Source organism: Physella acuta, unplaced genomic scaffold (assembly GCF_028476545.2).
Source record: "Physella acuta isolate Inbredline_101_S28 unplaced genomic scaffold, ASM2847654v3 ptg000168l, whole genome shotgun sequence".
Taxonomy (NCBI): domain Eukaryota; kingdom Metazoa; phylum Mollusca; class Gastropoda; family Physidae; genus Physella; species Physella acuta.
The window spans coordinates 714,972-739,284 of NW_026731687.1; the positions used below are offsets into that span (position 1 = coordinate 714,972).

General features: G+C 35.0%; 2 protein-coding genes across 3 annotated transcripts; both read left to right on the top strand.

Moving 5' to 3' along the window:
* The first annotated feature begins 2,130 nt into the window (after positions 1-2,130).
* Positions 2,131-8,481, top strand: LOC131936099 (aquaporin-11-like). The gene is made up of 5 exons (XM_059292962.1): positions 2,131-2,304; positions 4,442-4,674; positions 4,977-5,210; positions 6,216-6,390; positions 8,017-8,481. The coding sequence occupies exons 1-5, from the start codon at positions 2,298-2,300 to the stop codon at positions 8,223-8,225; spliced, it is 858 nt and encodes a 285-aa protein (XP_059148945.1). The 5' UTR covers positions 2,131-2,297; the 3' UTR covers positions 8,226-8,481.
* Positions 8,482-13,819: 5,338 nt separating this feature from the next.
* LOC131936137 (condensin complex subunit 3) lies at positions 13,820-24,295 on the top strand. 2 transcript variants are annotated; one of them, XM_059293042.1, is made up of 21 exons: positions 13,855-13,918; positions 14,988-15,193; positions 15,635-15,756; positions 15,878-16,126; positions 16,241-16,469; positions 16,794-17,024; positions 17,114-17,306; positions 17,527-17,676; positions 18,937-19,062; positions 19,371-19,584; positions 19,695-19,871; positions 20,525-20,632; positions 20,909-21,028; positions 21,215-21,484; positions 21,629-21,810; positions 21,911-22,085; positions 22,295-22,465; positions 22,858-23,029; positions 23,513-23,597; positions 23,713-23,871; positions 23,991-24,295. In XM_059293042.1, the coding sequence occupies exons 3-21, from the start codon at positions 15,649-15,651 to the stop codon at positions 24,028-24,030; spliced, it is 3,159 nt and encodes a 1,052-aa protein (XP_059149025.1). In that variant the 5' UTR covers positions 13,855-13,918; positions 14,988-15,193; positions 15,635-15,648; the 3' UTR covers positions 24,031-24,295. The 2 variants fall into 2 exon arrangements, with proteins under 2 accessions (XP_059149026.1, XP_059149025.1); XM_059293043.1 differs by lacking the exon at positions 14,988-15,193 and having other exon boundaries at positions 13,820-13,918.
* Positions 24,296-24,313: the final 18 nt, after the last annotated feature.

Sequence of the window (24,313 nt, forward strand, 5' to 3'; positions counted from 1 at the left end):
GTGATAACAAGTTGGTGCTAGAAAAAGACTTTGTGATGACAAGTCCTTTAAGTTCTATACAAAGGTTCCTAGCTGACACAAAGTATTTGATTTAATTAATTAAACGTGCTTGATAACCCACCAAGATGTGTAACATTCTGATCAAGTTTGAGAACCCTTCAGAATTCAGTACTTTCATATCAACGATGCAGCTTATTAACACTGTGTTTGTTTATACCATGAATAATTCCTCCACCCCGTACACTTACAATTGGCATCAAAAGGTAGTTACAAAATGTCAACAGAGTGTTCTCATTAGGCCAGATCCAATCGTTACAACACTTGCTAGATCTAATCCAATCGTTACAACACTTGCTAGATCTAATCCAATCGTTACAACACTTGCTAGATCTAATTGCCATGAATAAACATGAAATTTCTGGGGACGCTCAGCGACTGATTCAATGCATTGTTTCTCCCATGGGAACCTTGACACTTCGGAATATTTGCTGTCCAACTGCTTGCCCTGCGGACCGTATGCGGTCCATATGTTGTCAACACGAATTTAAATTTTCTAAATAGCTGATATTGAAATTTAGAAACCCATAGAAATAGTAAAGAATTTGATCAAAAACTGATAAAATGAAGAGAAAGATAAATAGTTTAGTCACTTTTATTTTTACCGCGTTTAATGATTTCTTTGTCTGTAGAAGTGAAGCAGCGCTGATTAATGCTAAATGTGCCTCTATCCTCACGCTGGTCTACCATAACTATACAAGCATGTGTTTTAGCTTGCTTCTATTTAAACTAACAAAACTGAGCACCAAATATATAACTTTAAAAACCGCTTAAAAACTGTAAGGTAACTCAGAAAGCTAGTTTCATACATTCCACATTTCTTGTGGCTCTTTACTAATGTATTTTGTAATTTATAAATAAAATTCATAAATTTTTAATAAGGTATATATTTATTACCGCGCATTTTGTAAATCAATGTGTAAATCATGTAATCGATAAAACTGACAGGAAAACTTGAGAACTGGCCAAAAACTAAACAGCGGCCCACTGACCAACAAAGGTTGGACATGCGTGTTGTTGTTTGTCCCTAAATCGTTGGCTCTTGCTCGCTAGCCATTTTTTGCTAAAACTGTGTGGTTGGAGCGTTTCAAATGTTGCACATAAAACTGGCCAATTTGTAAAGTGTTACTAATACGTTCATGTTATTTGTGCGCTAAAGACTTGTTTTTTTCAGGGATTTTTCTGTGTTAACTTCATCTCGGTTATTGAATAATATCTAGCTAAATATTCTCAAATGTGAATTGAAATAAAGTATCAACTTATCATTAAAAATTAACTTTTTACCACTGATTACGAATGTACTATGTAGTTCAGTCAATTTTTAAAAGTTTTTTTCATAACATCACCGAGCTTCAATTTTTTCTGTCTTCAGTCCTAGTAGCTTCCCCTCTAAAATCATGTATGTGGGGTCACGGTTATGTGAGGTCACTGTTATGTAGGGTCATGGTTATGTGGGGTCACGTTTGTACAAACCCTCTAAACTATTGAATCTAACATGAAACAACGGATCCTTCATCACGTGTCTTAGTTGGTCGTAACATGTAGATTCGGTAACTTCTTCTAGAGCGAGTGGTTCGTCCATCCCCACCCCCTTACCTAACCAAGAAGTGATCCACCAACGATCATATTTTATTGTTACCAACTTGTTGCCTCTCACACGTTTTCTTTTGACGTACCTGACATTTTGTACACAGGTGTACCGTAGTACGTCACCTCTGCATAATATGTGAACTATTCGTATGACGTCATCAAAACATGTGTAAAAGTATTCACGGACATTTTAAAAGCTGGCAAAAATCATCAACTATTGTATCTTGTGGTGCAATAACAATTTTAAATATGGTCTTTAGATAGTTGTATATACCTTGACACAATTAGATAAGATAATTAGTATGTGTGTTTAATGTTACCAAAAAATAAATCAACAATTAGCCTATGTAAAAATTGTAAATAATATGGATTGTTTTTTGTCTTGCGACTCTTGAAATGTATCAATGTGGGTGTAGGTATGGCATCAAACTGTTGACCCAGGCTGGAAGTCTGCTGATTCTGGCACTCGATCTACCTGGGCTCTGACCTCCAGCACTCTGGCTAACATGAACCTACCTGCGTGTGCCGTGCTGCCGTGTGGAGTACACGGGAACACATTACGTCACCTGTGTTTGGTTGGTGCCTGTGTGTTGCCAAGGTAACCAACTTGCAGAAATTGGGGTGTTGTTCGTGTTTCGCCATCTAACATCATGTTTGGTGAGTTCATTAACTTTGTTTTGCTATTTTTAGAAACAAACAATAATTAACATAACAGCTGATCGCGCGTGACCCGTTGACCTACACACAGCACGGGTGAGCAGTTACAGGTGCAGCCATCTCGCACACATCTACTCACCTGCATGCTCATAACTTGACATACACTATTGTTCAAATGTGCATGTTCATACGTAAAGCAGCTACGGTTGACTAGCTAATATTTTTACAAAATACCATTATAATTTGTACATCTATTATAGCGATAATTAATAAAATACATATTAAATGACTTGAATAGGTTAGCTAAAGAAGATTTATTACTACATAGAAAAGCTAAATAGCTGTACAGAAAAGATATATAGCTGTATTATGAAAGTTATATTGTAGACAATGAAGCTATATTCTGGATAATGCCTATATCTTTTAGTAGCCTACACAATCCAGTATTATTGGAGGACAGAGTTTACTAAATGAAAAGTGGGTAGTGGTGGGGGCGACTTGGGGGGGGGGGGGGAGAAAATCAGCAAATAATCCCTGTCTGTTACTGTCAGCCACTTATAATTGTAAAAAAACAATTTTTTGAAGTACCATTTGCAAAGGCTGTTTTAGAAAATTAACGGATAATCCATTTTAATAATTTTTAATCGTGCTTTTTGATAACTATGTAAATGTAAATATTAAAAATTATTTGAGGATAAAAAACATGAAACTAAATAAAATGTTAGCAGAATTATTTATTAGAATATCTAGTGCTGCTAACTCAACAAAGACAAGCTACAGTATGTTCTACTTTATACATGAGAGTTACCTTTCCTTTCTTCACTCAGTCAAATGTAACTAGCACATCTATACACAACACGTCAGAAAGCACCAATTATACCATGACTTGAGGTTTGAAAAATTTCCATAATTATCTCCCTTTGATTCTCACACGGACTGGGCTTCCTGCATCTCCAGTGTTGAGTGTTGACGTCATAATTCATAGTTGGTACTTTTCAGTCTCGTAAAATATGAAAGAAAATTATATACAGCTGCTAAACTCAAATATCCCAGACTATAGAGTACATTTAAAACAAAAGAAATAGAATTTATGTGTCCGTTATTTCATCTTTTAACAAGTATTTTTTAATTTAAATAGTTCACTTGGTCATTTGTCGCTTTCTATAACAAGTTTTTTGTAATAGTTCACTTGGACAATATTTGTCGCTTTATTTAACAAGTTCTTTTTGTTTTAAATAGTTCACTATGTCTATCTGTCCGTGAGTGGGTTTGTGGACAAATATTGTAACTAAATCTTGACCCATTTCTGATGCAGCGATTTCTTTCAAACTTTCCAGATAGATTCATTTCCGATGACGACGCAAGAATATCTCATTTTAAATCCTATTATCTGTTGAATGTATCATTGAAAATTAAACATTGATCACTCGAGATATCCGATCAACTTTTTAAATATTCTATCGAAAGTAATAAAACTGTGTTTTATGTTCCTATTTATATGGCATTTTAAACCTTATTAAAAGGTTGTTTTTTACTTTTTTTAAAAACTTTTATTAACATGGTCGATGAAGACAGTAACTTGTCTTTAGAATGAATGTTTCGTGCTCTGTTTTAAAATACATGTACTTTGAGGAGTGGATAAGTTCTGTATAAGTGCAAACTATATCCCTGGAAAAACCAATGTAAACATGTAAAGGCTAGTAAAGACATGAAAACATTTACTCGTTGTTACTGTGGTTGGGGTGGAGGAGCTAGCGATGGCAACCCAAACGGCCAGGGTTTGAGTCCACTGTACCGAGTAGTGTTGTCACGATGGTCACATAGAAAAATTATTTTTTGAACATACATAACTTCATCCCGGCTAGGCCAGGTCTCGCAGGATTTTTTACAACACTGTTAACTAATTAAACACATACACACACAAACACACACACACACACACACAAACAAACACCCATGTATCTATAACTCAACTCAATTTAACTTCCAAAGTTAGCCCCCAATGCACTGTTAACTACCCAAAAATGTGCTTGTTTGTGATCTGTTTTAATCAGCCAATCTCTGTGAACTTAACCAAACTGTGAACTTAACCAAACTGTGAACTTAACCAAACTGTGAATGTTTCTGATTATTTCAGGGGCAGACTGGCGCGCCATCTGGCGGATTTCCACCGGCCATGACCCTGAGATCGACTTTGTGGAGCCTTATGTCGCCTCCCTTATATTTTTCGCCATCAACATGATGGCTGGCATCCTCCTACGAGCACTGTCCTCCGTGTTCCTCCCGCCCTCCATTCGTGGGTACGCCCTTGATTTTATCACAACGATGGAGGCGTGTGCATATTTCTTTGAGAACAACTTCGTCTTAAAGGTAAAATTCACAACTAGATACACATTTCAAGGCAGCCATTAGATTGTCTTATTCTCTATGTAACATATATATATATATATATATATATATATATATATATATATATATATATATATATATATATATATATATATTCCTATATATTTGAAATCCCGTACTTTACTTTACTGGGTTTTTTTAATTTATTTTATGCCATCTAGACGTTGTCTTGAAAAAATAAACATTCAAAACAGCTTTTAAGTTTCAGTACTACTGCAGATTATATCCTCCGTTAACTCTCTAACACAGCTCTAACCTTTCAGTACTACGGCAGCCTGTGGTTCGCCATCGCCATCATCATCCAGTGTTTCATCTGTGCCCGTACCGTGGGCGACTCGAGCGAGAACCCCGTCAAGGCCCTACACCAGCTGGTCGCTAAGGAGATCTCGGTACAGACCGCTTGCCTGAAGGTCCTCGTGCAGATGGTTGCTGGACTGGCGTCCTACCGCCTCGCCCAGCTCATCTGGTCACTTGACCTCATATCTGACCATCACGAGGTAGGTCAGAAGTTGCTCGCTATGTTTTTATATGTTGTTTTAGTTTTATTGGATAAACCCAATATATAGAAAGGCATTGTTGAAGTTTTAATAATAACGTAAAATGTCCATTAAAACTGTATTTAAAGACATCAAATATTTAATAACGAGCCGGCCCGCGGCATAACATACGCCGCTATTTAGTTGTTTCTAATTTTCAGTAATTCATAATTTGTGAATTCGACAGTACCAACGCTGACACTGAAAATATTTCTTTAAAACACAATAAGTAGCTCGTTAAGGACCATCACCCCCCCCCCCCCTTCCTTCCCCCCCCCCTCCCCCACCCCCCCCCCCCCCCCACCCTACGTTTAAAATCGTTGGCTCTGCTTGTAAACATTTAGAGTGAACACAGCTCACTAAAACCATGTAGGGGTGGGGAGGTAGGGAGCGCGTTTACAGCTTGTTTTCTAGGCGCGTTTGCAGCTTGTTTTCTAGGGGCTCCCAGAAGAGAATTATATATATAGATTTACACTTTTTAAAGGTGTTTTATATTATTGGCTTTTTTTTTTTATTAACGTGCATCACTGCCGTTTCGCTTGTCAGGTCATACCAAAATATTGATGTGTGATTATCTTCCTTTTTTCTTTGTACACATTTTGTTGTGTGTTTATCCTCCAGTTATAAATTATATTGATCAAAAGTATGTGGAGTGATTATCTCCCATGTATATTTGTTCACATTCCGTGCTGTGATTATCTGCCCTATATGTTTGTCAAGATTCTAATGTGTGATTATATCCCTTATATACCTGTTCAAATTATGTGGTGTGATCATCTCCCTATATATCTGTCCAAAGTCTATGTTTCGATTATCTCCCCTGTATATATGTGCTAATTCTATGTTATAGTTATCTCTCATGTATATCTGTGCCAATCAATGGTGCGATGATCTCCCCTGTATATCAATGGTGCGATGATCTCCCCTGTATATCAATGGTGCGATGATCTCCCCTCTTGTCCATAGCGCTACTACGAGACGTCGTGCGAGAGTGACCTCCACGTGACGCTGCTGATGGGGTTCCTGTTGGAGCTGGGGGCTAGCCTGTCCGACACGTGGTTCGGCATGCAGACCGTCTCGGCCACGCCCCTCCTTGATGAGCTGCTCAAATACATCAACGGTGCCACGATGATCACTCTAGGTAAGGCCCTTCTAGTCTGGTTCTCTGTTTACATACGTACAAACATCTGGCTGTTCCCAAATCCCAGTGGCTGTTTCCTGTGGCTGATCCCAGTGGCTGTTCCCATTGTTGTTCCCATTGTTGTTCCCAGCGCCCAATGGAGGCGAGCGAGTTGACGAGATTCCTTCCATAATGTTGTTGACATGGAATAAAAACGTGCTTTTTAGATTTAGACCGTAAAAAAAAAAAAAAAAAAAAAAAACTTAAGCCTAAAATTAATTTAGAAATTTTATATTTTTGAATAAATGCTATAAAAGTTGCAAATCCAGAGAACTTGAAAATAATTTGTTGAGTTTAAGGCTACATTTCTATTTATTTTCATCAAGCCTAAGTTATAACCGGATGTTTCACTTTCGTAAGACAAATATTGATTGGCTGTACAGTAACTTAGTGATCGATAACTATTTGTTTACAAAACTTTGCAGATCAAGTTTTTAAATAACTTTAAAACCCCATGACCTAGTTTTCTATTTTTAGCTTACAGTGTGTACAATAAAATCAATGGCGGCCTATCCAATAGCAGGATGCCATTGTTTATGTCGCCATTACGCGTGAAAACCAAATTGTTTTTGCTTTTTTTTTTAATTTTTATTTAGTTACCGAAAATATTATAAACATCAAATACATCCAATCTTTAGTAAAGTCCGAAAAAAAACAGACAGACAGGATTTTATAACCATATTAATTGTAACTACGCTGTGCATGATTTTTAAATGAATTTATACACCTCTCAAATACCTTTGAGACTTTTCTCGCTGGTGTCCATTCTACTCAGTGTGTTACCACTGGATGTTTAGTGAGCTACTCACCTATCGCTTCCGGTCACTTTGGCCAGGGCAGTGTTTCCATTTCTGGTCAATTTACGACAAAGTCGGTTACATCCCCTTGATTAGTTCTGGACAATGTCGATGACCAATCCTACTGCCCATCTCTACAAGGTCGTTGCCACAACTAGTAAAATAAATTCTAACCAAGATCAATACCTCGACAGAGTTGTCTATATTTGGTACCTGTACTGGTTTGCGGAAGCGTAGCTACGGGGGGGGGGGCGGATGGGTACATATGTCCCCGTGCGCCAACCCTAGGAGCGCGAAAATGGGTTGGAAAAAATTAAAAGCTGATTTTAGCTGCAGTTTTGAATTATAAACATACAAAAATATAAAGGGGGGGGCGCCAAATTAAAAGCTTGTCCCCGGGCGCCGGGAGGGGTCGCTACGCCTATGCTGGTTTGCTTGTTCTTTTCGTGTCTATCCACAGAGTCTTAGTCCAAACTTTAGTAGGTCCATGTTTTGATGTTGTGGCTGTCCATAGGTCATCAGTCCAGGCTTGGTTGTTGTGTCTAAAACGTTGGTACATGTTTTAATGGTCACTTTGTTGGTCAAAGATATAATGTTGTGTCAATCAATACGACTTTGGTCACAGTTATGTTATGTCTATACTACGTTGGTGCTCGTTATAGATTTGTGTCTATTTATTCGACGTTGATCCTAGTTTTAGTGTTTTGTCTATCTATACTAGTTTGATTCAAGCTTTAGTGCTGACATTTTTAAAAAATCTAATTATAACTTGCTCTATCACGTGATCCAGGTGTAACAACAACCGGCATGTACTTCAACCCTGCAATGGCAAGCGGCCACACCGTAGGGTGCCACGGGACTGCATTATGGGAGCACGTGTTTGTTTACTGGGCCGGCCCGTTCATTGGCTGCTTCGTGGCTCTACAGATCAACAAACTCTTCCACATTGACGTCACAGCCTCGGAGACTGACAAGGCGGAGCAGAAAAAACACAAATAAATAGCTTGACGTCACGTGACGTCACTCGACGTTACATAGATACAAGTAGGAATCCTCTGATTAGAAAACAAAATACTGGTACTAGATGTAGATCTGGTTAGAAAAATAATGCATTCGAAGTCGTTTCAAAAGGAAACACAAAAAGTCGAATTTAGCTATACAAATAATGTATGTAAATTTTGCCCTGTAAAATAACCTGATTTCATTCCCTGTGTGTTGTGGTGAAATTGTTATGAATTATTTTCATAGATTTGAATAAATGTTAAAAACATAGACCTAGTTGGTGTTTAGTATGCTGTATAGACATGATGTGTTGTCATCGAATTCTTGTGTTTGATGTGTAGATATGATGTGTTGTCATTGAATTCGTGTGTTTGATGTGTAGACATGATGTGTTGTCATTGAATTCGTGTGTTTGGTGTGTAGACATGATGTGTTGTCATTGAATTCGTGTGTTTGGTGTGTAGATATGATGTGTTGTCATTGAATTCGTGTGTTTGACGTGTAGATGTTCCTATAGTCCATGTTACGACTATGGATGGCAGACGACGCCCACTGACGATGGTCTCTCCATCCACATTCACAGGGTGAATATGATGGATATATAATATACCCATAACCCCAATGTATCCATTTGTATCCATATATGATATAATAGATATACATTGAGTGCTGGAAATGTTAATTTGTTTTTGTTTTCTTCTATTAACCCTAAACGTTAAAAAGAACGTCAATTTTACATTTTGTTCACCTATTCTTTATTTAAATATATTTAAAACTTTGTGATGCAATACAGTATATTTGGCCTATTTGTGTTTCATAGGGTGCACACGACCCTGTACGGTGTAAGGAGAAAAAAGATCCCACTTAAGTTTCTTGTAAAAAGAATATTGATACATAATTGGTGTTTCTGGAGATAGATGGAGACAGTTGTCATAAAATATTGGAGCGCGAGTTGTCTCAACACCGTGTTACCTCCCCTGTGTCGTTCACAGCGCTATTAGCAGACGTCTAGCGAGAGCCATCTTCAAGGGACGCTACTGATGGGTTCCCGCTTTCTTTCGGCCACTCCCCTTCTTGATGAGCTTGTCAAATACATCAACGGCGACACTCTCGCTCATTTCTTGTCGTTTGCTCTTTTATTATAAGCACAGTTAGTGGGAGATCTAAATAGTGGTAGTGAATTTTTAAACTTAGAAATAATAAATACATTGGCAGTACAGTAATTGTTACAGGCAGCGGTAGAGTTATCTTACTAACACAAGGCAATGGTCCAAGTGCGAGATTAGCATTGATTACTTATTTGACTATGTTGATGAGGCGCTGTAAGCTTAACAAATATTTACTTACATTTACTCGAGTTAAATTTCTTTGTAAGGGCACATTATTGTCTTGTTAGTTTGTTACCCAGAATTCAAATATAATTTAAAACACTTGAATAGCTGTCTCTGATTCGAAATAACTTTCAACAAATCGATAGCAATGGCGCTTTTCTCTCCTTTGATATCTGATGAGACACTGTCATGACTATCTCCCTTGAAATATAGCCTACATCTTCAAATAAAACAAATGTTTACAAATTTACAATAAAAATAAGCTTATAAATGCAAAGAAAATAAGAAAATAAAGCAAACTTGCTTTTTTTTTAAAATAAAATAAACCGGGAGTGATCTCCCCTAAACTTTCTCGAATATTCTTATATAAAACAACAGGGGATGGGAACTCGGGCTATAGACATGATTTTTAATCCATTTTAAATACTTAAAGTTTTAAAAATAGAATAAAATATCGTAGACAAAAGAATTGCACACCAAGTGAACGCCAAATAAAAAAGTGCATAATAGTGCGCAATATTATTAGTACTTTAAAAATTTACATTAGTTTTTTGAGAAATCGGAAGTAGCGTAAATTACTACTTCCGGTCAACGGAAATTACTCAAAATTTAACAGAAGGTAGAAAATTAGATCTTTTACTTACATGTGAAATTTCATTTATCTATCTGAAATAGTACTCAAGTTATAGGCTTTTGAAAAATTCAAAGTATAAAAAGTACCACTTCCGGTTATCCGAAATCGCTCAAAAGTTGATACGGATCTACGATTTTGATAAAATACTTATATATGAAATTTCATCAACCTAGCTGTAACGGTACTCAAGTAATCGTGTTTACACACAGACAGACACACAGACAGACAGACACACAGACATACGGACAGAATTGCAAAGCCAAGTTTTTCAGAATGGATTACGCATAAAACCTCTTAATTTTGATAAATCTGGATTGATAATTTTTGCCCGATTAAAATAAGTCCTGTATACTTCGGATGTGATGAAGGACTGAGGTGTAATACGGTGAAAATTGTTAAAATTTCAAGAGATTTTTTTGCACGATTACAATACTTTCTCTATACTTCGTATATACGAGAAAGTAATAATTGGATAAACATGAAATCTCATATGTTTAGGAACCAGTGCATTTATATTTATTAAAGAAAGCAAGTTTGTTTTATTTTCTTATTTACAGTGCATTGAAAACCTTTTGAATGTGTTTTTTTTTCAGTAATTAGTTCTTATTGAAGTTCACGCACATAAAACTAAAAATATTTGCTTTAAACACGACCAGTCGCTGGCGATCTCTAAAAGAGTTATCTTCCCCTTCTCAGTCCATGGTTGTCTCTCAGACTCCTCTTTTATTCTTGAAATTAGTAACCTTTAATTAATTTTAATAAATAATCTAAGACTAATTTATTATTAGAGTATTTAGATATAGACATTCTATCATTATCACTTAAAATATTTACAATTTCAAAAAATTTCGTATTTAAAAACAACAATTTTACATCTTAAAATCATTATCGTGTATGTTACCTTTAAATATATATATGTGTGTATGTGTGTGTGTGTACTTATTTATTTATTTATATATGCCTATATCAGGATCGTCTGTATGCAGAGTTTCTTCCAGGCATCTCTTCGGGGGGGCGAAGCCCCCCCGAAAATTTTTTACCGCCCCCCCGAACGAAATGAAATTTATATAATTTATATAGAAAATATATACTTTTAACAGTGTCCGCCCCCCCGAAGAAAGTTTACCGCCCCCCCGAAGATTTCAAATGCCCCCCCGGAGAAAAAAGTCTGGAAGAAACACTGTCTGTATGCTTCCGTGTGTTTAATTTTTAAAAATAGGCCAATTGCTATCTTTAAACGGTTTTGATAAAAGGAATTGTTATTCCGGTTTACACTTATGATTCGCTTATGTTTTATTATATTTTTATTTTGTGAAATAAGGTACAAATCTTGAAATCCTTACAAGCTTAGAAATATGTGCAAAAAAACAAAAAAAGGCGGGCAGAAGAAAAAAAATAGATTACAGCAGCAGAAAGTGGACGGGAATGGTAAACATGATTGCAGAGAATAGAGAACAGGAATGGAGGAAGATGATCAAAAGGACACTTGTGGAGCACGAACGGTCCACGACTACGGAAAAGATTAATGGAAGTCAAGAGCCATGTTGTATATCAATAGCTCGGTGGTTAAAATGTGACTGACATTGTGACTTAAGATTAAGCAAAAGTGTGTAACAAGAAAAAAAAACGTGACTTCTTACTTAACATCAAAACACACTTATTTGACCCTCTTTCTTAGGGGTCGCCCATAAATGACGTCACACGCATAGGGAGGAGAGGGGGGTCCGAAATTTTGTGACGGTGTGTGGTGAGGGGGAGGGGGGTTCAGATGGTGTGACGTCACACTTTTGCTTTATATCAAAGCAATGTTTGAAAACGAGTTTTAGCCGTTATTTAGCGTTATAGAAAACTGTTTAAATAAATTTTAATAGGAATTGATTAAAATACTCTATGTTGACAGAGTTCAGACAAGATTTTGGAAAATAATCTATGTTTTAAGAAAAATTCAACTGCAATTTTGAGGGGGGGGGGGTTGTAGGCTGAGGTGTTACGTCATTTTAGGGGGTCTGGCTTTTTGTGACGATGTGTGGGTGGAGGAGGTAAAAACCGTTTAAAAAAGCGTGACGTCATTTATGGATGACCCCTTACAAGACAATTTTTACAACTAAAATTTAAGAAATAATATACATCTGGAATTTTAGGCAAAGCATAACAGCCTAGGTTTTATGTGTGTGCGAAAATTCGATGAATGGTTGTTGTGTGTGTTTGTTGTGTAGGCTACACTAATAATGTTGTTTAATGATAATGATGCTGAAGTGGTTGACCTATAATGCCAAATTATAGGTCGACGTTTAAAACGATTCTCTTATTATTGATTATCTTATATCACCAGCTATTTTCCCACGTTTTCTTTAACTTGCTTTCTCTGTTTGTTTGTCTTTCCAATCAAATCTTGCGATCGAAATTTCTGGCACTTCCCAGTTAGCTAGCGCGCTGAAATTTTCAGGGAAGCTTTCTTTTGGATGACCATAGAATATTCAATTGTTATTATTACTAAATTGATCAATGTAAACATTTTATTGAGCATTTTAGACCGCTATATAATCTATATATATAATTCTCCTCTGCGAGCCATTAGAAAAAAAACGAGCGACGCGTAGCTCGCCTCTCTCTTGCCGCGCGCAGTGAAGCGAACGATCCCAGGTCGCGACAGGCTTAGGGGCAGATAATTTAGTTTGAACCGACTTTAAACTTACAGGAGGTAACTATTACCACTGGTGGCCAGTTTGGGGGAGACGATATGGTCGAGTGGTTGGGCACACGATTGCTATCCCACTCGACACGGGTTCAAATCTATGTGTTCTAGTCAGTAACCAGCCCTCGTCCTAACCGCTATCAACTAACCTCTGACAATCATTCACTTGCGATTGAGACCGAAGAAGAAAGGGTCTCTCGTTTTTTACGAGTTGTCTTTTTACGAGTTGTCTTCGTTTACCCAAAAAAAAGTGAAAAGATAAAATCGATAGCAAGATTTTAATGCAAACAAACAGACAAAGACTAAAAAGTAGAAAATAATAATCATTAAAAAAGTTTTAAAAAACCCACGTTTTCTGATTGAACTAAAAAGTAGAAAATAATGCTATACATCACAATAATGCAAGCGATCACTCTACTATAAGCGATCAAAAACGTGGGGCGCCGTGATTTTCTTACAGTTTCTAATACTGTTGACTCTCTACAAGCTCCCTAATAAAAGTCAATAGTATTATCTAATCAATAGTAATATAACTTTTACTTCGGCGCCCCACGTTTTTGATCGCTTATAGTAGAGTGATCGCTTGCATTATTGTGATGTATAGCATTATTTTCTACTTTTTAGTTCAATCAGAAAACGTGGGTTTTTTAAAACTTTTTTAATGATTATTATTTAGCTTTCTGTTTTGTTGTTGCAAAGATATATAAGTTAATGTTAGGCCTTATATTTTAATATTTATATTTTATATTTTCTTAAAATAGTTTTTAATATTTTAAGTATAGGCTGACTACATAAATTATTGTCATTTTCGTTTCAAATTAAAAGAGAAAGATAGTTTATAAATGTTTTCCTCAAACTTCTAGAACTATATGAATAAACTAAGTGATTTTTTAAATTAAAAACAGCAAGTTTTTTTTTTAATTCTGTGTGAGTTTAGCATTCATTTTCGTTGTTTAGCCGAGCCGACGGAAGGCGGACAATTTGAAAACTTCCGCTTACAAAATTCTCAATGAGTTAATTTCGAAAAAAGGTTTGGTTTTGTAATGATCTTTTGATAGTTTAAATCTAGATTCTAATTACTATAAAAATAAGTAGAATATAGATTCAAAAGCTTTCAAAATAATCAAAAATTGTAATCTCTAGATCTAGAGTTAGATCTAGAATCTATTTATTTAATTAGAATCTGCACCAGCAGCAGAAGGTGGTGGTAGGCCGTAGGCGGTGGTAGGCCAGCGAACAGTTCAGTGGTGGTCTTCCTGCTTCAGGCTCCAGCTTTTTCAGCAGGATTCTCACCCCTGTTTTAACAGATTTAGATTTTAGACTAGCAGAAGAAGAGTAGAGGATAGACCGATAGAGATCTGAAAAATAATTACATTTTTTAATGCAGGCTGTAAACTGTAAACAAAACAGCCTCAGACCTCAGACAGTCTCACTCTCAGTCAGTAGCTCTCAACTGCAAAATGTCAACTCAACAGTACACTCAGCAGTCACTAGGGGGTCACACAGTTGTGACACAGATAGATCTACACTACTGTCACTCAATTCTCTTTCCACTCTCACTTCATGTGACTAAAAGTCTATCTAGATCTAGATCTATTCTACAGGACAGAAATCTTTTGTTTTATGACCCATAAAATCATCTGAAGCTAGAATCTAGATCTAGAATCTAGTAAAATGTGAAAAGTAACCCAATAGCTTAAGTTTAGTAATTAGTTTGGTTAGACCTAATTACTTCCAAATATATTAATATTGTGATATAGGTCTAGTTGATATAGGAACTAATATATATTGGACAATCTTTCAATACAGGCCAGAAGAAAACTTTAAAAATTAAACAGCCATGTTTAATTAGATTTGACAAAGGCCCTAGACTTAGACTTTAGACTCTATGGTATAATAATTATAAACTAAACACAGCGTCCATCTGTAAGTTGAGTGGTTTCCACTGAAATTCTGTATACATAGGGAGCAAAAAAAACAATTATTTTTTTGGGAGGGTGTCTATTTTTCTACTTCTGCTGCTGGATACTGTCCTGATTGAGATGATAGTTGAGGTAGTGCCAGGCTCAGGGTAAGAATAGACTAATTGTAAATTACAGGTTACATAAAGGATGGGACAGAGTTGCCTAGCAGTAGAGCACTAGACTACTAACCTAAATAAAAGTTTCAAGTTCAAATCCGGGTTCAAGTCAGTAGAACATCCCTCAGTTCACCCAGCTCTGATGGGTACCTAATAGGAAAGTAAAGGCTGCTGGGCGTAGTGCTGACCACACTATTACCTCAAATGCTGAGGTCACAGAGACAGGTGAACTCTACTTCACTTGCCCCATGGATCGTTAGCTTTGAAAAGAAACTTTACATAATGGAAATTATTGATCAGTTTGTATTTCGGGTATTCAAACATTTGTGTAAGTGTAGCCATAATGATTATTGAATACTCATACATGAAGTCACATCTTAAATACCTCCCATCTTTCAAAAACCTGCTAACAGCATCCTCATTACAATTTGTTGAGATGATTATTATGTTTCAAAATATGTTTATTGAGAAAACAATTATTTGCCTAGCTAAGTTTCGACTGAAAGAAAAGTAGTATTTATTATTCATTTTAGCTTTTTTAAATAAGAGTATAGGCATGTTGTTTTTACTATTGTTTTATTACAGTAGTATGCTGTTACTACCTTATTATTCATTGTAAATAATATTGCATGTTCTTTTAAAAATATGTTACTATCTTTATTTCAGAACTTCATTAATATATGACAATGCAGTCCACACTTTCCTCATTAAAGGATATATTTATTGAAAGTCAAACCTCGAAAAATCCCCACCCACTAATTCAGGCCTTTTGTAAGATTTACCAAGCGGTAGGTTCTCACAAAATATTCACCAAAAGCTTACGTGAACTTAAGTCATTATTGCCATCCTTTATCTTATCAGTGATTGACAAATTACATTTTTTAAATATTTTTTTTTTTATATTGACAGACTCCACTCGATGAGTTTTGGCCTGAATTTCTAAGGCTGTTAAAGCATCCACTTGTTTATGGTAGGGAACCTGCTGTGGAAAAAACAATAGAGTTCATCTCTAAAGCAGTGTGTAATCTAGCCACAAAGACTAGTAAACCAGTAGCAAGTAAAAAGGATGAAAATACAGCAACTAACAATGATTCTGCTGAAGATGATGAAGAAGACATGCATCCTTTATTAATGAAAATTTTTGAATTTTTATTGAGTGTAAGTTTTTCCACAATATGAGCTTTTATTGAATGTAATGGTTTTAACTCATGCTATCATTTAAAAAAATGACATAGTTTTAAATTATACATCTGTATTTTTTATTGAACCCAGGTCCACAGTGCAAAAGAGACAAATATCAGATTTAGAGTTTGTCAGCTAATTGCTCAGCTCTTACAAAATCTCGGAGAAGGGGCACAGATAGATGACTCATTGTATGATGACATTTACAAGTGCATGATAGAGCGCCTGAGGGACAAGAGTCCTCTAGTCAGGGTTCATGCTGTGCTTGCTTTGACAAGATTACAAACCCCAACTGATGATACTTGTCCAATAACTAAGGGTAAGTAACTAAGGCTGTAAATGGAGCCATAAGCCTAAATCTGTCACCTTAAATCCTGCAACTTTCAATACTTTAAGGTGAATGAGGTATAGGAAACATTAATGAAAATGGTGGTCCTTTCAGTTTCTGAAATCTGATTTCTAAGACAAATGCAAATAGTCCAAACAAATACATGTCTCTATATAGCAAAGGTTATTAGTTGTTGTTCTCAAGTTATTTATAATTTATAATTATAATAATTATATTAATTTATAATTTAAATTTGCATCTTAATTTTATTACTAACTTTTACACATTCAATGAACTTATTTTCTATTTACACAGCATACGTTATTTTAATGACGAGGGATCCTAATGATGATGTTAGACGTATCGTTCTGACTTCTATTGCACCATCAAACACATCTTTGCAAGCCATTCTTCAGCGCACCTGTGACGTAAAAGACAAAGTTCGAAGAACTGCTTACACTGTTATTGCAGAGAAAATTCCATTGAGGGCTTTAACAATTGAGCAAAGGATTCAGCTGTTGCAGGATGGATTAAATGACAGATCAGGTATAAACACAATCAGCTTTTTTTGTTTTCTGTAAATGATTAATTTCATTGAGATAACTTTTTATGTATCCCCTGTATTCTTTCTTTAGAGGTTGTTAGAACAGCTTGTTCTAGCAAGCTACTCCAGGCTTGGCTGTGTAGCTGTGAAGGGAATGTACTTGATCTCCTGGCTCGTTTGGATGTTCAGAGTTCAGTAAAGACATGTGAGATGGCGCTAAAGATTCTCTTCAAGAATTCCAGCATACATGATTTAGTACAGAAGTTTGATATCATAAACGACAAGTAAGACTTGTGATACATCACAAATATGTAATTTTTGTATCCTTTGTTAAATTTTTCTGTTTTCATGTAGTTAAACAGCTAATCTTTAAAACAAAATTAATTCATTTCATAATTATTTGTTTTGGACTGCAAATTTACATTATTAAAAAAAAAATAAAAAATTCTGGTCTTTTGAAGATTATTCAGTCATATTTAAATGCATTACACTGTTTTACTTAAGGGTGCTGATTGATGAGGCCAAACTTACATGTGAAAGTGCTTTTTATTGGAGCAACCTGACCAAGTATGTTTATGAAGCTGGTAATGATTATGAGGAGCAACTGGACCAGATACGCCCTAACTGTATCGAATTTTGTGTCTATTTAGAAAGGTGATCATAACATCTGCTAATATTTTTCATCATAAATTTTATTGTATGCAAATCCAGTTTTTAATATTTTTTTTCGACTTGTGTGTTTTTGTATAATAGTGTAACAGAGAGTTGGTATAGAACTACACAAAAAAAAATATTATTTAAAATTTCTAATATATAAAGCTCAGTTCTGTATGTAATGCATTTGTATGTCGTTGGAATTGTACGATTTTAAGTGTTAGAAAAATTATCGTGCGCATTTGTCTAAATTTATGAGCTAAAAAATTACTATTGAAAGTGTTGGGAAATAATTTTCATTTTTCAAATTATAGTAATAATTGTCGGCATGTTCATTAAACACAAGTTTTAAAAAAAATATCATCTTTTACAAAAATTCTAATTATGTCTTTATTTAGTCCTATAGCACGTACTTCCCTTTGATAAATTAGGAAAAACACAATTACTTCCCTTTATAAAACCATTGCATTCCGTGAAAATAATTTACTTTTTAATTACTTTGTTTTTGTGTTGGGAAAAAAAATAATTACATAATTAGCGGGGATTGATCAAGTGCAAATGTTGTAGGTATTTTACGGATAAGCTTGGAGTATTAAAATTGTTTATTAAATTGAAACAGGCGCGTTCGTTTAAGTGAGTGCAAAAGACTGTGAATAAGTTGGGGTACTATAGTCGTTCATTAAGCTAAAACAGGTGATTCCGCCCCGGGCGTTTATGTTCGCGTTAGTGTTTTCTTTGTGTTTAGGTGGGTTTGCGTTAGTGGTTGCGTTTTAATTTGGTTCGTTTTTGTTCTTTCTTTTTTCGTTTTTGTTTGTGTTTTTTTTTGTTTGGGTTTGTATTTGTGTTTTTGGTTGGTTTTGCGTTTGGATTTGGTTTGTTTTCGTTTGCTTTTTTCGTTGATTTTTTTTTTGTTGGTATTGGTGTTTGTGGTTGGGTTTGTTGTTAGGTTTTTGTTTTCGTTTGCTTTTTTGTTTTTTTTTTCTTTGTGTTTGTATTGGTGTTTGTGGGTGTGGTTGTGTTTGTTGTTAAGTTTTTGTTTTCGTTTGTATTTGTAATTGTGTTAGCGTTATGTTTGCGTTTTGTTGTTTTGGTTTTGGTTGGTTGTGGTTTGGGTGGGCAATGCCGGGTTTATGATGATTACTAAACACACAGGTAATGGTCTTTAACAGAAAGGTTTTTCACAGAAGCCAGAGCAGGGCCTGGCCGGGACGGCTAGTAGTCTATAATTGTGGCTAACTAAGCATATTTCTTTTTTTACAGGTTTGCTAAACAAGCTTTAGGGAATTTAGAATCTAAAGACATTGACAAAGTACTAGATTTAGAGTTCATAATTCAACAGCTGTTACAAATGCTTATGTTCATGGATTTGTCTGATCAAGCTAGCAGGTATTTCATACTGTTTTTTTCCATTCAGTATGAGATATTATGTTATTTTTTATTTCAATACTTCTGTCCATGAGCTGTTCATGTTGTGTGTTTATTTCCATACATCTCCTGTTGTTTCGTTTTTATTTTTTTATAATAGAGTAAATAACTTAGCTATAGTTTTGATAATGAACAATCTAAGTATTGAATCTACCAGTGTTTTAATATGCCAACATTCTAATAGTAACCTATAAAGTATTAAATCTTTTACTCCACTCGTCAATAAGTAAGAACAATTTTTATGTAGATAAGTTTGTTGTTTGTTACAGAAAACAAACTGAGAAGCTCTTACACAACCTGCTTGTTTCTGAGAAAGTGGGGCCCTCACTAGCCAAGTACATTCTGCCCTGTCTAAAACAGCTGTTCACTGTCCCTGAAGATTTGGTCAACTTCATTGCTGAGGCTGTTTCTGAAATCAGGGAACCCATAACTACTGTAGAAACACAACTAGCAGCTGAAGAAAGAAGAAACATTGATAAAAAGGTCAGTTTACTTTTAATTTATTTTACTATCAAAGAAATCAAGACAATTTTTTTTCACAGAAATAAAGTTAATAGTTTTTATAGCTTTATATACAGTCCTGTATGTAACAGATAGCTGGCATACGAGTCAAGCTACATCAGCTGAGGGAAGAGCTCTCATTGTGTATTGAGAAACAGGAATTTGAAAGGGCAGCACAGCTTAAATCTGATATTTCAAATTTAGATATGGAAAGATCCTCCATTTTGGAAGCTTCTGAAGCTAAAGTAGAGGAAGTTCGTATCCAAAAGGTTAGTAATAATTCATTCTCTTGAAGTATTGTTTGGAGTCTTTAGTATAGTTTTTGATTAATGTAAAATTATTTTTATTGTATATATGATCAACTCATCTATGCATCCTAATGACCAATAGCATTTCTTCTTTTTAATGTATATTAGTTGAATTTCGGGGTCGGTGTGGTCGAGTCGGTAAAGCTCATGGTTGCTAAACCGAAAAGTCTCGAGTTCGAACCCTCGGGCAGATGAGGCTCGTTAGCTGGGGACAGCCACTCTTCTAGGAGAGACAACTCCAAAATTAAACAACTGCTGCCTTGTAGTTTGTTCTTGGTTGGACAAAGGCTATGGAAGCAAATCCAAAAAGAAAAGCAGGCTGAAATCGAAGTCAATGGCCTCAATGGCGCAAAACCAGTTGACACGTAACGCTTAATTGTGTTGGAGGCGTGGTCGAGTCGGCAAAAAGCTCATGGTTGATACATTCGAACAGTCTCGAGTTCAAACCCACTGGCAGATAAAACACTAATAATTAAGAACGAAGAAGAAGAAGTTGAATTTCATATGGCTGAGAGTGAAATGCAGTTTTAATTTTAATTTACTATATACATTTTTGAATTGTTTATTACATGATAATGATTCACTGAGCTCAAGTATTTACTCATTTGTTACAGAATGATAATTTCACCGTACTGAAATGTTTAACTATTGTTTGTGAGCTGTTAAAAACTATAAAGCTAAAATCCTTGCCTGCGCCCCTTCAAGCCCTGATGGAAAGTCAGGTAACTCTGTTTTAACCATCACTATATATAATACACTAAAAGTTCTGTTAGTAAAATATTTAATACAATTAGATCTAGATGAAAATGACATAGTTTTTTTGTGAAAATATAGTTTTTTTATACTCTAAGTTTGATTTGTTTTATGAGAATTTTGGTTAAAAATAAACTAATGTAAAGTATATTTATTTTTAAGAAATGATGTAAAAAAGTAAACATTAATGTCTAATTTTTAAAAAACCCATTATTTTAACAAGTGAGTGTTTAATTTTTTCTTAGATTTTACCTGGAATGGTAAATGAAGAAGCTGAAATACGAAATGTTGCAGTTCAAGCCATAGGATTATGCTGTCACATTAAAAAGGAGTTGATCATTCAACATTTACCGCTCTTGCTACAGGTATATCTTGTTGAGCTTTACAAAATGTGTAAACAGATAGCTTCAAGTACAGTATAGGAATTTTTCAAATACTATGACAAGTATTTTTTAAGTTTCTAAATTTTTTGGTTGCCTCCCATTGAAGTATACATTTAGATTCCCAAAAGTAAACATGATGATAAATCTCTTCCTGTTGTACTGTTTCAGGCCTCTCAAGTGGACACTCAGCAAGTAAGATCTACAGCTCTCAAGTCTGTTTTTGACATTGTACATGTGTACGGGCTGGATGCCTTTAGTGATGCTGACACCAGCTGTGACCAAAGTGGTGGCAACAACACAGAAGAGGAGTTGAGCAAGTCAATGTCTAGAAACTCAAGGCCAAAATCTGCACAAGAATGCTCAGAGGATAGTAGGCGAGGATGGAGTGAAAGTGCAAGCAAAGTTATTGCTATACTAAGTACAGCACTGGATCTCGAGGTGTTTAATACAACTTCTTTTTTCAAATTTCATCTTTAAATGCAAACTATTTAACTGAAAAAAAATTTCTAATGAACATTTTTGCATGTTTATCTTCACGATTTAGACATCTTAATCTTAAATAGTGAACCAATGTGTTTTCAGAGCTCAGAGCTTCGTAACATAGCAGCAGAGGGTCTAGCCAAGCTGTTGTTGTCAGGGCGTGTTGTATCAGCCAAGCTGTTTTCACATCTGCTGCTGCTCTGGTACAACCCACTCATAGATGAGAACGAGCCTCTGCTGCAGACTCTGGGAATTTTCTTCCCACTGTTTGCTTTTTCTTCCAGGTCAGTCCCTCAAACTAAATGTAAACTTTCTGTTCATTGACAATTCTTTTTAAGTTGATGATAGTCCAACCTATCTAGTGCTTGTGTATTTCTGTTACAGCTTAAATCAAGAACTTATTGAAGAAGCTTTTTTACCAACATTAAAAACTGTGCTGGATGCTCCATCCACATCACCACTAGCAACAGTCAATGCAATAAATGTGGCTAATTTTCTGGTTGAACTAACCAATGCTCAAGAGCTGGTGGAAAATCAAAGCACTAAAACTGTTGTAAAGGTAGGCATCTTTATATAACATGCTCTAGTTATAATAATTAGTTAAAAATTTACATAGAAAAGTTTTAATCTATACTTTATCATTTTTAACTATAATTTTTCGTAACACTTTATGTATATTTTATTTTTTAATTTATGTATTGCTTAAAAAGCTAGTATCAATTATTTTGCTACTACTACTAGATGATGCATATATATTTCTTTTACAAGGAAAATCCTTGTCATGACAGTATTGCTGTAAAATTATGCAATGAAATACTATCTGACCCTGAATCAGATGACACAAAGTTTTGGCTACGTGTGCTCAACAATCTAAATATAAGTTGTGACAACACAAGTCTTTTGAAAAACCTGCGCACTATGTGTGAGGAAATGGCAACAGTAAGTGATTTTTACTTATATATCAATGCAAATAAAATAAAAAGTTATCACAATTTCATTTTTATGCTTTGCTCATGTTGTGTCTTCTGTCAAACAGCATCAATATAAGTTTCTTATTTGACATTTTTTTTATAATGTTTAAAAAATGGAAGTATCAGTAATCCTTAAGTCAACTTGATTAAGATTTTTTTCAAAAACTCAACTTATGAATGAAATTTGTTGTCATCACTATGAGAAATAGCTTTTACTTTTTCTGATTTAGAATCAGGTACTCAGTTGAACAATGTGCACTATGTATTGGAAGATCAATAGAATACATAGAAGTGACTAATCTGTATACACCTATTAAATTTGTATTCTACTAATGGAACTATCTGCGTATTATTTTGCAGCTGATAACAGAAAAGGCTTCATGTAAATATTTAGAGAAATTTGATAGCACCTTGTTTACACTGTTGGGTGGACTGGCAGAATGTAAATCAGATGAAAACATGCAGCAAGAAGTTGGAGATGGTGGAGACACAAAACAAACTTTAAATGTGGAATCAGTAAAGAAGACTAGGGGTAATTCTCATGTTAATGCCAATTTAAAATTCGCCAAAAATTATAACCCTAAATACTCTTTTATAGTTAACAATAGATGATGATTTCAAAGACTGTTACACATCAATTATTAATTTAAAATATTTTTAAATAATAGTTACATTCATAAATATCCTAATAAAGAAAGAGTTTCAGAAATTAAAAATGTGTACATTATGCATATTCATTGTTTAAAATGCTTTTGAACAGCTGAACCACAAGGATGAGCTCCCCTGTTTCTGTGACAGGATTTTATTAAAAATTAAAATCCATTCTTATTCTGTCAACTTTCCCAGTAAATCCCACCGAATGTTTGTGTGGACTTGCCTATATCAGCACTTTGCCAGTTTTTGGCATTTTGTGAACCTGGAGGCTTTAGTTTTAGTCTGTTCCACCCAATAAGCTGTCCCCTAATCAACTGTAAAATGATGAAATCATACATTTTTATAAAAATTTACTTTGCAGGAGAGAAAGCTACCAAAAGTCAGCCAACAGTTAAATCTCAAGTCAAGAAGAAGCCTAAAAAATCTACTAAACAACTTAATACTAGGTAATTTAACAAATTTAAAATATCTAAATATCTGTTTTCTCTCTATTGAACTTCAAGTAGTAAACAACACTGTTTTTGTCACTATTTGCTCTAAACTTGCCATTTTTCTCCCTAGTGAGTTGGATGACAATGTTTTTACCACACCGTGTAGTATAAGAACCCCCAGACCGCCAGTGGATGTTGAAGGGACCAGGGTCAATCTGGAAAATTTGCTCATGGAAAGCTTGGTTAAAACTCCAGCAACAATAGGCAAGACTCCTAAAACCCCAAAAAGGTAACATCTTGCTATTTGTATCTTACTTCAGTTTAATTTTCAATAATTTTTTTTAAAAATGTCATATACATATGTAGGTAAATAAAAGATATTTTTTCTTTTTTCCCCCATAATTCTAGGCCATTGCACAGTATTCAAGACCCAACATTTACAGGCTGAAGTTACTTTCTCCTGTTTCCACATATGCCATATATATTATATATACATTTAGATATCTTAAATGGAGTTGGAGCTAGGTTGGTGACTTTGTAATGCAATGAACAGAAAACATTCTGCTCTCCAGTATGAATGCTTGTACCAATTTTAAATAACTTTTGTTATGTGAGATCATCCAAATACAAAAATATTGTAATCTGTCCATTGTTTTTTAGTCCAGTTTTTTAAATTGCTTCATAAGATGATGCTAATGCATGCTGGTATACAATATACATGTGTAGCATGG

Bases quoted from the DNA above. Each gene is read 5' to 3' on its own strand.
- LOC131936099 (XM_059292962.1), top strand. The intron at 4,675-4,976 runs GTAAAATTCACA...CTAACCTTTCAG, and splicing joins AGAACAACTTCGTCTTAAAG to TACTACGGCAGCCTGTGGTT. The intron at 6,391-8,016 runs GTAAGGCCCTTC...CACGTGATCCAG, and splicing joins TGCCACGATGATCACTCTAG to GTGTAACAACAACCGGCATG.
- LOC131936137 (XM_059293043.1), top strand. From the start codon at position 15,649: ATGACAATGCAGTCCACACTTTCCTCATTAAAGGATATATTTATTGAA. The intron at 16,127-16,240 runs GTAAGTTTTTCC...TATTGAACCCAG, and splicing joins TTTTTGAATTTTTATTGAGT to GTCCACAGTGCAAAAGAGAC. The intron at 19,872-20,524 runs GTTAGTAATAAT...CATTTGTTACAG, and splicing joins AGGAAGTTCGTATCCAAAAG to AATGATAATTTCACCGTACT.